The following is a 13,034-nucleotide window of genomic DNA, read 5'->3' on the forward strand; positions in this document are numbered from 1 at the left end:
TGTGTTGTTAACACTTTACAATAAATTGCATAATGTTAACTTTCAATGCCCATATTTGCTTCAGTATTAATTGTATTCAGTATTTTCCTTTAAGTCCCTGCAAAGTCAATGGCATTAATGCCGAGCTAAACATGTTCTTTGACATAGTTTGAAAAATGAACAAACATATGTCCTTTGAGGGCCATGTTCTCTATAGTATTCTGCTACTGCAGCTATAGTAACGTATTCTACATGTCGTGTGCAGGCAAGTTTCCATTGAACATTTCATGTTAAATTCTTTGTAATTTATTTTATGCCCCAGAGAGTGCCGTGCAGTCTGGAAGGCTGTCTGTGGTGTGAGCTAGTGCCTTTTTATCAAATTGATTTTTGATTTCCCACAGTGCCTTGTCATATTCTTTTTCCGCAATCCTCTCTCTTCTTATTTACCCACACAATCAAATTCTGTATCAATCAGCGTCTGATAGTCAGCAAACCCATCCCCCAAAATGCCTTATCTCTCCCACCCAGCCCCCTTCTGAGGCTTATTCAAAGTGTCATAACTCAAGCTTTCACTCTAATCAGCACGCCTCTACATTGTCCTCTTAGTCAGTGCAGCTGATCTGAGTGACGTTCTTCTATATCAAGCCCAGTATCACACTACCTCCGCTCTGGATGCAAAGCAGATTGTTAGCACTTTGATGGTTAGACTCAAAATGCATTAAGGCAGCTACAGTCTCCTTAAACCAGGTTTGAATTGCGAATCCCTCTCCCTACATCCTTCCTGACATGAGGCTGCACCATATACTAGTACTGTACCAACTGTTTAATATGCAGATAGAGTCGATGGTTAGATTTTAAAACCATGAGGTGATTGAGTGACTCCTAGTAGGCTTGTATCAAGGCCCTCAAGTCGATCCCACCTAGACTACCCCCTTTAACATGAGCCTATTAGTTCAACATGTAAAGCCATTGTTTAGATTCAGATTCAAAATGCATTAGGTGTGTTTGACTGGGTTTGTGAATGTGAATCCCCCCGGCCTCCCCCAGCCTGCCGCCTCCTGTGCCTAAGGCAATTGCTCATCTATATGCATGTTTCTGAGGCTGCCACTGTGGTTCCAACAGGGTTGCGCAATCCTACTTTCCTTCTTCATGAATGATTGGTGGCTGGCTGGCTGCGTTTTATAGCGCAGTGTGTTCCTATGAGAGCTAAGCTGACATCAATGCTGCACCAATGATGCTGCCTACTGCTCCATACTCCTTCTGTTCCAAATGCATTTTTATATGAGAAGCGTTGGTTTTCACATTTACAGTAGCATATAACATTTGAGTGTTGTATTGTGCCCGAGGGAACAGAAATTATTGTTATTATTATTATTGTTACAAATGTATCATTATTATTATTATCTCTCTCTCCATTCCTTTGTCCCTCTCGGATCTCACTGTCTACCCCTCGTCCAGCTGGCCTGACCGACCGACCCACCAGTCAGCATGAACTACCTACGCAGGCGTCTGTCCGACAGCAGCTTTGTGGCCAACCTCCCCAACGGCTACATGATGGACCTGCAGAGTGGGCCTCGCCCTACCCCGCCCTCCTCCACCTCCAATCCCGCCTCTCCAGCCACGGAGAGGCGAACGCCCCCCAGCCTGCCACCACAGGCCCCGGCTTCAAGCTCGGCCCCAGCCCCGCCCCCGGCCCCGACCCCCGGGGGTTTCCTCAGCTCCTTCTCCAGCGTGGTGAAGACCGCCCAGTTGGCACAGAACGCCGCAGCAGCAGCCAAGGCTTCAGCGGCGGTGGCAGAAGCTGCACCAGCAGCGCCCGCCAAACCTGTCATACGGAAGCCCAAGATTCTACTGGTCATCGACGATCTGCACACAGACTGGTATGTTTCTCTCCCATGAAAGTGACCACTACATCAGTATATTACACAAGCCTAGGCTATGTCGCCAGTATTACTAGATATCACAGTAAAGTAAAAACAACCTATTTGAATTCGGATGAAATGCACTGTGCTCAAGCAGTGTTTCACATACCCTCTGTCCACTTGGACAGCACATGGAATTTACCAGAAAATAGCTAAAGTCTATTCTTGTATGCAGCATTAGTCGTACTAATAAAGTGAAACCAATTCAGAAAGGGAACTGCTGAGATGGCACCAATTAGATGCAAGTAACAATCATGCATGGTATTGGAGGTCTATTTAAATCCCTGGAGTTGATGTCTGCGCCTCCATGGTAATCGAAGTAGCAAAATAAAACATCCCCATAAAGTTGAAGCGATATCTGTTTTGTTGCGTCTAAATCTTCCACATCTGCGGTGAAATGTGACAGCGCTAGAGCAGTGTTTGTCAGACCATTAGGCATCCCGAAAATCGTTTTTTTCCTTCTTCATAGAATTGTCTGTGGCGTCCGAACGGTTTGGACTATAAAACTATTGTTATTTTGCTCTACGACCCCCACAAGTGTCTTGTGGCACTTGTCTGAAGTCAGGACAGCCCATCTGCCTTCTATCTGTAGCTTCCAAACAGTTTGGGCTACACACTAATATGAAAAAGGTGGAAAGGTGGGACTCTCACAAACATGTACAATACCGTTCAAACGTTTGAGTCACTTAGAAATATCCTTGTTTTTGAAAGAAAAGCACATTCTTTGTCCATTAAAATAACATCAAATTGATCAGAAATACAGTGTAGTCGCCTCTTCACTGTTGACGTTGAGACTGGTGTTTTGCGGGTACTATTTAATAAAGCTGCCAGTTGAGTGAGGACTTGTGAGGCGTCTATTTCTCAAACTAGACACTCTAATGTACTTGTCCTCTTGCTCAGTTGTGCACCGGGGCCTTCCACTTCTCTTTCTATTCTGGTTAGGGCCAGTTTGCGCTGTTCTGTGAAGGGAGTGATACACAGCGTTGTACGAGATCTTAAGTTCTTGGCAATTTCTCGCATGGAATAGCCATCATTTCTCAGAACAAGAATAGAGTTTTAGAAGAAAGGTCTTTGTTTCTGGCCTTTTTGAGCCTGTAAGAAGGTCAGTTTAATTTCTTCTTTAATCAGGACAACAGTTTTCAGCTGTGCTAACATAATTGCAAAAGAGTTTTCTAATGATCAATTAGCCTTTTAAAATGATCAACTTGGATTAGCTAATACAACGTGCTATTGGAACACAGGAGTGATGGTTGCTGATAATGGGCCTATGTAGATATTCCATTAAAAATCAGCCGTTTCCATCTACAATAGTAATTTACAACATTAACAATGTCTATACAAGACTCCCTAAATTTTACCAGCATATCGATTGCGCAACCAGGGGTGGTAAAACCTTGGATCATTGTTACTCTAACTTCCGCGACGCATATAAGGCCCTGCCCCGCCCCCCTTTCGGAAAAGCTGACCACGACTCCATTTTGCTGATCCCTGCCTACAGGCAGAAACTTAAACAAGAGGCTCCCACGCTGAGGTCTGTCCAACGCTGGTCAGACCAAGCTGACTCCACACTCCAAGACTGCTTCCATCACGTGGACTGGGACATGTTTCGTATTGCGTCAGATGGAAATATTGACGAATACGCTGATTCGGTGTGCAAACATTAGAACGTGCGTCGAAGATGTCGTTCCCATAGCAACGATAAAAACATTCCCAAACCAGAAACCGTGGATTGATGGCAGCATTCGCGTGAAACTGAAAGCGCGAACCACTGCTTTTAATCAGGGCAAGGTGTCTGGTAATATGTCCGAATATAAACAATGCAGCTATTCCCTCCGCAAGGCTATTAAACAAGCTAAGCGTCAGTACAGAGACAAAGTGGAATCTCAATTCAATGGCTCAGACACAAGAGGCATGTGGCAGGGTCTACAGTCAATCACGGACTACAAGAAGAAACCCAGCCCAGTCACGGACCAGGATGTCTTGCTCCCAGGCAGACTAAATCACTTTTGCCCGCTTTGAGGACAATACAGTGCCACTGACACGGCCTGCAACGAAAACATGCGGTCTCTCCTTCACTGCAGCCGAGGTGAGTAAGACATTTAAACGTGTTAACCCTCGCAAGGCTGCAGGCCCAGACGGCATCCCCAGCCGCGCCCTCAGAGCATGCGCAGACCAGCTGGCCGGTGTGTTTACGGACATATTCAATCAATCCCTATACCAGTCTGCTGTTCCCACATGCTTCAAGAGGGCCACCATTGTTCCTGTTCCCAAGAAAGCTAAGGTAACTGAGCTAAACGACTACCGCCCCGTAGCACTCACTTCCGTCATCATGAAGTGCTTTGAGAGACTAGTCAAGGACCATATCACCTCCACCCTACCTGACACCCTAGACCCACTCCAATTTGCTTACCGCCCAAATAGGTCCACAGACGATGCAATCTCAACCACACTGCACACTGCCCTAACCCACCTGGACAAGAGGAATACCTATGTGAGAATGCTGTTCATCGACTACAGCTCGGCATTCAATACCATAGTACCCTCCAAGCTCGTCATCAAGCTCGAGACCCTGGGTCTCGACCCCGCCCTTGCAACTGGGTACTGGACTTCCTGACGGGCCGCCCACAGGTGGTGAGGGTAGGCAACAACATCTCCTCCCCGCTGATCCTCAACACGGGGCCCCCACAAGGGTGCGTCTGAGCCCTTCCTGTACTCCCTGTTCACCCACGACTGCGTGGCCATGCACGCCTCCAACTCAATCATCAAGTTTGCGGAGACACAACAGTGGTTTGATTACCAACAACGACGAGACGGCCTACAGGGAGGAGGTGAGGGCCCTCGGAGTGTGGTGTCAGGAAAATAACCTCACACTCAACGTCAACAAAACTAAGGAGATGATTGTGGACTTCAGGAAACAGCAGAGGGAACACCCCTATCCACATCGATGGATCAGTAGTGGAGAGGATAGCAAGTTTTAAGTTCCTCGGCATACACATCACAGACAAACTGAATTGGTCCACTCACACTGACAGCGTCGTGAAGAAGGCGCAGCAGCGCCTCTTCAACCTCAGGAGGCTGAAGAAATTCGGCTTGTCACCAAAAGCACTCACAAACTTCTACAGATGCACAATCGAGGCATCCTGGCGGGCTGTTTGGTCAACTGCTGCCCTCAACCGTAAGGCTCTCCAGAGGGTAGTGAGGTCTGCACAATGCATCACCGGGGCAAACTACCTGCCCTCCAGGACACCTACACCACCCGATGTTACAGGAAGGCCATAAAGATCATCAAGGACATCAACCACCCGAACCACTGCCTGTTCACCCCGCTATCATCCAGAAGGCGAGGTCAGTACAGGTGCATCAAAGCTGGGACCGAGAGACTGAAAAACAGCTTCTATCTCAAGGCCATCAGACTGTTAAACAGCAATCACTAACATTGAGTGGCTGCTGCCAACACACTGTCATTGACACTGACCCAACTCCAGCCACTTTAATAATGGGAATTGATGGGAAATGATGTAAATATATCACTAGCCACTTTAAACAATGCTACCTTATATAATGTTACTTACCCTACATTATTCATCTCATATGCATATGTATATACTGTACTCTAGATCATCGACTGCATTCTTATGTCACTAGCCACTTTAACTATGCCACTTTGTTTACTTTGTCTACATACTCATCTCATATGTATATACTGTACTCGATACCATCTACTGTATGCTGCTCTGTACCATCACTCATTCATATATCCTTATGTACATATTCCTTATCCCCTTACACTGTGTATAAGACAGTAGTTTTGGAATTGTTAGTTAGATTACTTGTTGGTTATCACTGCATTGTCGGAACTAGAAGCACAAGCATTTCGCTACACTCGCATTAACATCTGCTAACCATGTGTATGTGACAAATAAAATTTGATTTGATTTGATTTACTGTATTTCTGGTCAATTGTAGGTCTACTCAGACAGTAAGGTCTACTCGGACGGTAAAATAAAGAAGAGGGTAAATACAAGTATGTTTCCTGATCTTTCTTATATCTCGCAGATATAGGACAGACACTTCAGAACAAACTTCCTTTTGATTTTTTGGGGGGGACAATCTGTTGTTCCAAGTAGTGAATCTGTTATTTAATGCGTTTGTATTGGCTAATAGCAGTAAGCCCAAAAATATATTTCATCAAATTATTTTGGGGTATTTTTTTGGGATACTTCAAGGAGTCTTAAAATTTTAAACCAAATAGCGAAGTGATCCTTGGTATGACCTTAAAACAATTCTGTATAGCTTAGTAGAACCATCCTCCACTGGCTTAGACTCTTATGCGTTAAGTTTGACTAGAATATCTCTCCCTCCGAACTTGGCTGATGCCCTTAGCTCTCCATTAAGATTCTACAGGGAGGCCTGACTGGTCTTGGAATTATTACTAAGTCATGTCCCAGCAGACTATGGTGTTAAAAGTCTGTGTGCAGGATATTTTTTCTTCTTCTTTCCTTTTAAAGGCCATCTGGGATCCCAAAATGTCTCATTCCCTTTCATCTTATTGTGTAGCTGTAATTAAGCCGTGCAGAAGAAGCCCTTCAGTATCTACTGTAGATCCTCTAGGCTGAGTCAATCACTCTCAGCTGTCTTAAGGAGCTCCCTGCAGCTTTATACAGTACACTCTGCCTATGGCAACTCGGCAGTGCTTTTTGATATTTTGCCCACTGTATAATTATTTGTAGGAGATGGTCAGATGACCTTGACACATGTTACTGAGTATGTACTATGGAGCTTTTTTGACATGTAATTTGAGTTAAACATTTTAAAGTTAAAAATATTCACCTTTATTTAACCAGGTAGGCTAGTTGAGAACATGTTCTCATTTACAACTGTGACCTGGCCAAGATAAAGCAAAGAAGTGTGACACACACAACAACACAGAGTTACACATGGAATAAACAAGCGTACAGTCAATAACACAATAGAAAAAAAAGAAAGTCTATATACGGTTTGTGCAAATGGCATGAGGAGGTAAGGCAATAAATAGGCCATTGGAGCGGAGGAATTACAATTCAGCAAATCAACACTGGAGTGATAGATGAGCAGATGATGTGCATGTAGAAATACTGGTGTGCAAAAGAGCAGAAAAGTAAATAAAAACAGTATGGGGTAGGTAGATTGGGTGGGCTATTTAAATCAAATCAAATCAAATCAAATTTTATTTGTCACATACACATGGTTAGCAGATGTTAATGCGAGTGTAGCGAAATGCTTGTGCTTCTAGTTCCGACAATGCAGTAATAACCAACAAGTAATCTAGCTAACAATTCCAAAACTACTACCTTATAGATACAAGTGTAAGGGGATAAGAATATGTACATAAAGATATATGAGTGAGTGATGGTACAGAGCGGCATAGGCAAGATACAGTAGATGGTATTGAGTGCAAAATATACATATGAGATGAGTATGTAAACAAAGTGGCATAGTTAAAGTGGCTAGTGATACATGTATTACATAAAGATGCAGTAGATGATATAGAGTACAGTATATACATATACATATGAGATGAATAATGTAGGGTATGTAAACATTATATTAGGTAGTATTGTTTAAAGTGGCTAGTGATATATTTTACATCATTTCCCATCAATTCACATTATTATGTATTACTATGTACAGCTGCAGCGATCGGTTAGCTGCTCACTTAGCTGATGTTTAAAGTTAGTGAGGGAAATATAAGTCTACAGCTTCAGCGATTTTTGCAAATCGTTCCAGTTATTTGGCAGCAGAGAACTGGAAGGAAAGGCGGCCAGAGGAGCTGTTGGCTTTAGAGATGACCAGCGAAATATTCCTGCTGGAGTGTGTGCTACGGGTGGGTGTTGTTATCATGACCAGTGAGCTGAGATAAGGCGGAGCTTTACCTAGCATAGACTTATAGATGACCTGGAGGTAGGTGAAGGTAAGGTGGGATTCGAAATGTTTGGTGATTTGTTTATTAACTTTGCTTTCATAGACTTTAGAAAGGTAGGGCAGGATGGATATAGCTCTATAACAGTTTGAGTGTCACCCTCTTTGAAGAGGGGGATGACCGCGGCAGATTTCCAATCTTTGGGGATCTCGGACGATACGAAAGAGAGGTTGAACAGACTGGTAATAGGGGTTGCTAAAATAGTGGTGGATATTTTTAGAAAGAGAGGGTCCAGATTGTCTAGCCCAGCTGATTTGTACAGGTCCAGATTTTGCAGCTCTTTCAGAACATCTGCTATCTGGATTTGGGTGAAGGAGAAGCTGGGAAGGCTTAGGCGGGTAGCTGCGGGGGGTTTGGAACTGTTGGCCGGGGCTGGGGTAGCCAGGAGGCAAGCATAGCCAGCCGTAGAGAAATGCTTATTCAAATTCTCGATTATTGTGGATTTATCGGTGGTGACAGTGTTACCTAGCCTCAGTGCAGTGGGCACCTGGGAGGAGGTGCTATTATTCTCCATGGAATTTACAGTGTCCCACAACATTTTGGAGTTAGAGCTACAAGATGCAAATTTCTGTTTGAAAAAGCAAGTCTTCGCTTTTCTGACTGACTGCGTGTATTGATTCCTGACTTCCCTGAAAAGTTGCATATTGCGGGGACTATTCGATGCTAGGGCAGTCCGCCACAGGATGTTTTTGTGCTGGTCGAGGGCAGTCAGGTCTGGAGTGAACCAAGGGCTGTATCTGTTCTTAGGTCTACATTTTTTGAAAGGGGCATGCTTATTTAAAATGGTGAGAAAATTACTTTTAAAGAACGACCAAGCATCCTCGACTGACGGGATGAGGTCAATATCCTTCCACGCTAGCATACGGGCCAGGTCCATTAGAAAGGCCTGCTCGCAGAAGTGTTTTAGGGAGCGTTTGACAGTGATGAGGGATGGTTGTTTGACCACGGACCCATAGCGGATGCAGGCAATGAGGCAGTCATCGCTGAGATCCTGAGTGAAAACAGCAGAGGTGTATTTGGAGGGCAAGTGGTCAGGATAATATCTATGAGGGTGCCCATGTTTACGGATTTAGGGTTGTACCTGGTGGGTTCCTTGATGATTTGTGTGAGATTGAGGGCCTCTAGCTTAGATTGTAGGACTGCCGGGGTGTTAAGCACATCCCAGTTTAGGTCACCTAACAGAATGAACTCTGACGATAGATGGGGGGGGGGAGAATCAATTCACATATGGTGTCCAGGGCACCGCTGGGAGCTGACAGGGGGTCTATAACAGGCGGCAACAGTGAGAGACTTATTTCTGGAGAGATTCATTTTTAAAATTAGAAGCTTGAACTGTTTGGGCATAGCCTGCAAAGTTCTGTCATACTTTCCAGGTCTATCTCTGGAGTAGATTGCAACTCCTCCCCCTTTGGCAGTTCTATCTTGACGGAAAATGTTGTGGTTGGGTATGGAAATCTCAGAACTTTTGGTGGCCTTCCTAAGCCAGGATTCAGACATGACAAGGACATCAGGGTTGGCGGAGTGTGCTAAAGCTGTGAGTAAAACAAACTTAGGGAGGAGGTTTCTGATGTTAACATGCATGAAACCAAGGCTTTTTCGGATACAGAAGTCAACAAATGAGAGTGCCTGGGGACAAGCAGGGCCTGGGTTAACCTCCGCATCACCCGAGGAACAGAGGAGGAGTAGGATGAGGTTATGGATAAAGGCTATCAAAACTGGTTGTCTAGTGCGTTGGGGACAGAGAATAAAAGGAGTAGATTTCTGGGTGTGGTAGAATAGATTCAGGGCATAATGTACAGACAGGGGTATGGTGGGGTGCGGGTACAGTGGAGGTGAACCCAAGCACTGAGTGATTGGAGAGGTTGCATCTCTGGACGCGCTAGTTATGCTGGGAGAGGTCACCTCGTGTTTGGGAGGTGGGACAAAGAAGGTATCTGAGGCATGTTCAGTGGGACTAGGGGCTCCGCATTAAACTAAAACAATGATAACTATCCATGGCAACAGTATACAAGGCATATTGCCATTTGAGAGAGACATAAAGCAAGGCATAAAGCAATCACAGGTGTTAATTGAGAGAGCTAATTAAGACAATAATGGGTAAGACAACAACAGCTAATCAGCTAAAACAACAATAACAGGTAAAATGGCGATGAATGGGCAGAGAGGGTCGGTTAACAACACACAGGGCCTGAGTTCGAGGCTGGGGCCGACAGATAAACAAAAAATAAACAAAACAGAGTACCGTGATTAATGAACAGTCCCGCAGGCATCAGCTATGTAGCCAAGTGATTATAGGGTCCAGTGAACAGCAATAGATGGAACAGGGAAGCCACGGGGTAGTCTTTACTACGCTAGCATATGGGAGACACAGCGTTTAAAGTTAGCAGGTCGGGGTTAGTGGAAGCTTCTGCTCCGACGTCTGGCAAAGGCCGGTTGAGGGCACAGCGGATAGACTTCCGTCGGCAGACCAGTCTTGGTGGTACGGCAGGGTGTCATGTCGACAAAGGGTCTAGGCCAGATGACGAAAGAGGTATTGTAGTTGTAGTAATTTCGTTTGCTAGCTTTGAGATGCGCCTGGCTCGCGGCTAAATGGTGTTCGCCACAGGGCTGTTAGCCACTATAGCCACTCGGTAGCAGCTACCTAGCATCGATGAGCCGATGCAAATGTCCAGAGCTTACGGCAAGGATCCGGTAGAGTAGTGGATTCTAGCCGTGCTGGGGTAGAGTCCAGGAGGCATCAGCTGTGTAGCCGAGTGATCACTGAGTAGGCCGGGAGGTGGGCCTGGCTCAGAGCTAGCTTCGGGGCTGGGTCACTCGGTGTCAGCTAGCTAGCCGTGATGATCAGGAGTAATGGTCCAGGGCTTACGGCAGGAATCCGGCATTGTAGTGGAGAAAACAGTCCGATACTGGCAGGCTGGCAAGTATTATCCAGGCTAAAAAAACGTCTGGTGCCTGTGCGGAAGGTAAAGGCCGCTAGCAGTGGCTGACAATGACTAAATAGCTAGTAGCTAATTAGCTGGTTAGCTTCTGAGTTGCAACCAGACTGAAGAAAAAAACAGTGCATTTGTTAATGAGGCATGTTCAGATTCAGTTTGACAGCATCTAGTATGAATGTTTCATAGGTCTTCTGTGCAGACATGAGCCAAACATAAAAACAAAAACAAACATACTGGATACAATGTCAAAAGAAATGTGGTTAAGCATCTCCAATGAAAGTTGGTCTTGACCTAGTTATACACGGTACAGCAGACGTCCCTCGTATGTACAGTGTAGTGGACCTTTGTGTTCATATCCGTTTGCCCAGACACCATATCCATTTTAAGCTTAGGTCTATAAGTGAACATACTAAGTGCATGTTTTCAAGTACAAGCTGTCAGTGAGAACGTGAGTGAATCCTTTACCAAACATACCATTATGTTTGTGTGTCAACCATGCAGTCTTCTCTTTATTGTTGGTAATGTGTGGCAATGGTTGGTAAAAGGCTGTAATAAATATAGGTCTTAAAAAAGTGTTTTCATGCATAGTGTTTGATATAAACAGCATTGGGATGTTACCATATGAAAACTGAGGTGTTTCATTTTTGGCCACACTGAGGCACTGTAGTCCACTTGCCACAAGATCACAACCTACTTGGGCGCTGATGTGTTTCTCCACGTTCACTGCATCTCTGTGTAGAGTAACACTGAGTTATGAACAGCAGGTGGCGCTAGCTGATAACCTATTGGAAAAATCTGAGTGAATCTGTACCTGTGCTGAGCATTGCTCCCTGGGTTACCTCTGACCATTCAATACTACCCGTGAACGCCTATATGGTCTGCCACCACAATACAGATCTGTTCTGTTGTGGCACATACATGGCCTTGTTCTGTTGTAATTTCAAACACATGGGGATGAACTTTGTTTACTCAGTATAGAGTGAGCAGTGCACCATCAAAGATTGAGCTTTGCGGTAGCAGCATGGCCCTTTTCATGTAGACCTACACACTTGGTGTAATTTGTCCCTTGAGGCTCTTCTCTTTTTTATCATCATCTCTTTATATCACTGTAATTCAGTACAATAGACGCGCCTTGCCAGATTGACAAAAACCATATGAGTTGGCAAGAGAGCACAAACACATCTGAGACCAGGCTACCAAATCAAAGGTGGAGTAAGAGTGGAGAATAGCAGCAGCTCAACCTTTTAACTATTGAGCAATACCCCTGTGAGAGAAGTACAACTCGTAAAAGCCTTTAAATGCCAAATATTTGGCTGCTGCTTTGGCAACATGTCTGTATCATGGTGCCGATTTCTTCCCCCTCCTTACTATTTGTTAAAGACAATGTGTACGAATGTGCATTTAGGCATGCTAGTTTTCTCTCTTCAGTTTAATGTGTGGATGAATTGATGGCCGTGTAGTGCTACGACAGATGTCAGTTCTCTGTGAACCCTCCCGCTACCGTCTGTCTGTCTGTCTGTCTCCATTCTATTCCATGCAGTTGGCTGGCGTTGTAGGGGAAACTTAAAGCTCCAGAAGTGTTTGAATGGGCCTCCATTACCACATTAGTTTTCTGATAGTCATTTTGCAGACACTTTAACAGGGTCCAGTGGAATTGGGTCAACACCCTTCTGTCAGCTACCACAATATATGCATCAGTAGGTGTTCAGGTGGCATTGCAAACAGGGTTCAAATGAAAACCATGTAAACGTTTTCTCGTGTTGAATGAGACGTATCTCTTTATTTTAGAGGAGGACACTTGCTAGGGATGCTATGGAAAACGTGATAAAACCCCTTAAGATAAGGTAGTAGATCATGGCTTTAGGTGAAATCTAGGGCTTTAAATCCGTGACTCCCATCTGAAAGTCTGCAAGGTACAGTAGTTCATGAAAAGTTCACTTTCTGGCTGCCTTAAGCTTTCCAATAGTCCTCACATGCTTTGTTTTTTTTACTGCATCTCCATAAATCAACATTGATCCAATCTCCCGGCACTTTTATTGTTGCTACGGTTGCCAACACAAGTATATTATCTGGAGCAAAAACTATTATAGGCAACACAAACCGATAGCTTGGAGAAGGTTGCCCCGGACATCAGGCGAACGGCCATAAGATAAATAACCACAATAAAACCTTATGATGACAGTCATCCATTCCCACTAGGGAACCAAAAAAAGAGCTGCATTTGTAATTCAGGATCAA

The 13,034-nt window shown here is 44.6% G+C and overlaps 1 protein-coding gene across 1 annotated transcript in view; it reads left to right on the top strand.

The window, feature by feature from the left end:
- The first annotated feature begins 1,439 nt into the window (after positions 1-1,439).
- Positions 1,440-13,034, top strand: part of LOC115106914 (synapsin-3-like) — a 132,196-nt gene continuing 120,601 nt past the window's right edge. The window contains exon 1 of the mRNA XM_065008400.1: positions 1,440-1,859. Within this exon, the coding sequence (XP_064864472.1) occupies positions 1,468-1,859 (392 nt within the window). The 5' untranslated portion in view covers positions 1,440-1,467. The remainder of the gene's footprint in view (positions 1,860-13,034) is intronic.

Source organism: Oncorhynchus nerka, linkage group LG23 (assembly GCF_034236695.1).
Source record: "Oncorhynchus nerka isolate Pitt River linkage group LG23, Oner_Uvic_2.0, whole genome shotgun sequence".
NCBI lineage: Eukaryota > Metazoa > Chordata > Actinopteri > Salmoniformes > Salmonidae > Oncorhynchus > Oncorhynchus nerka.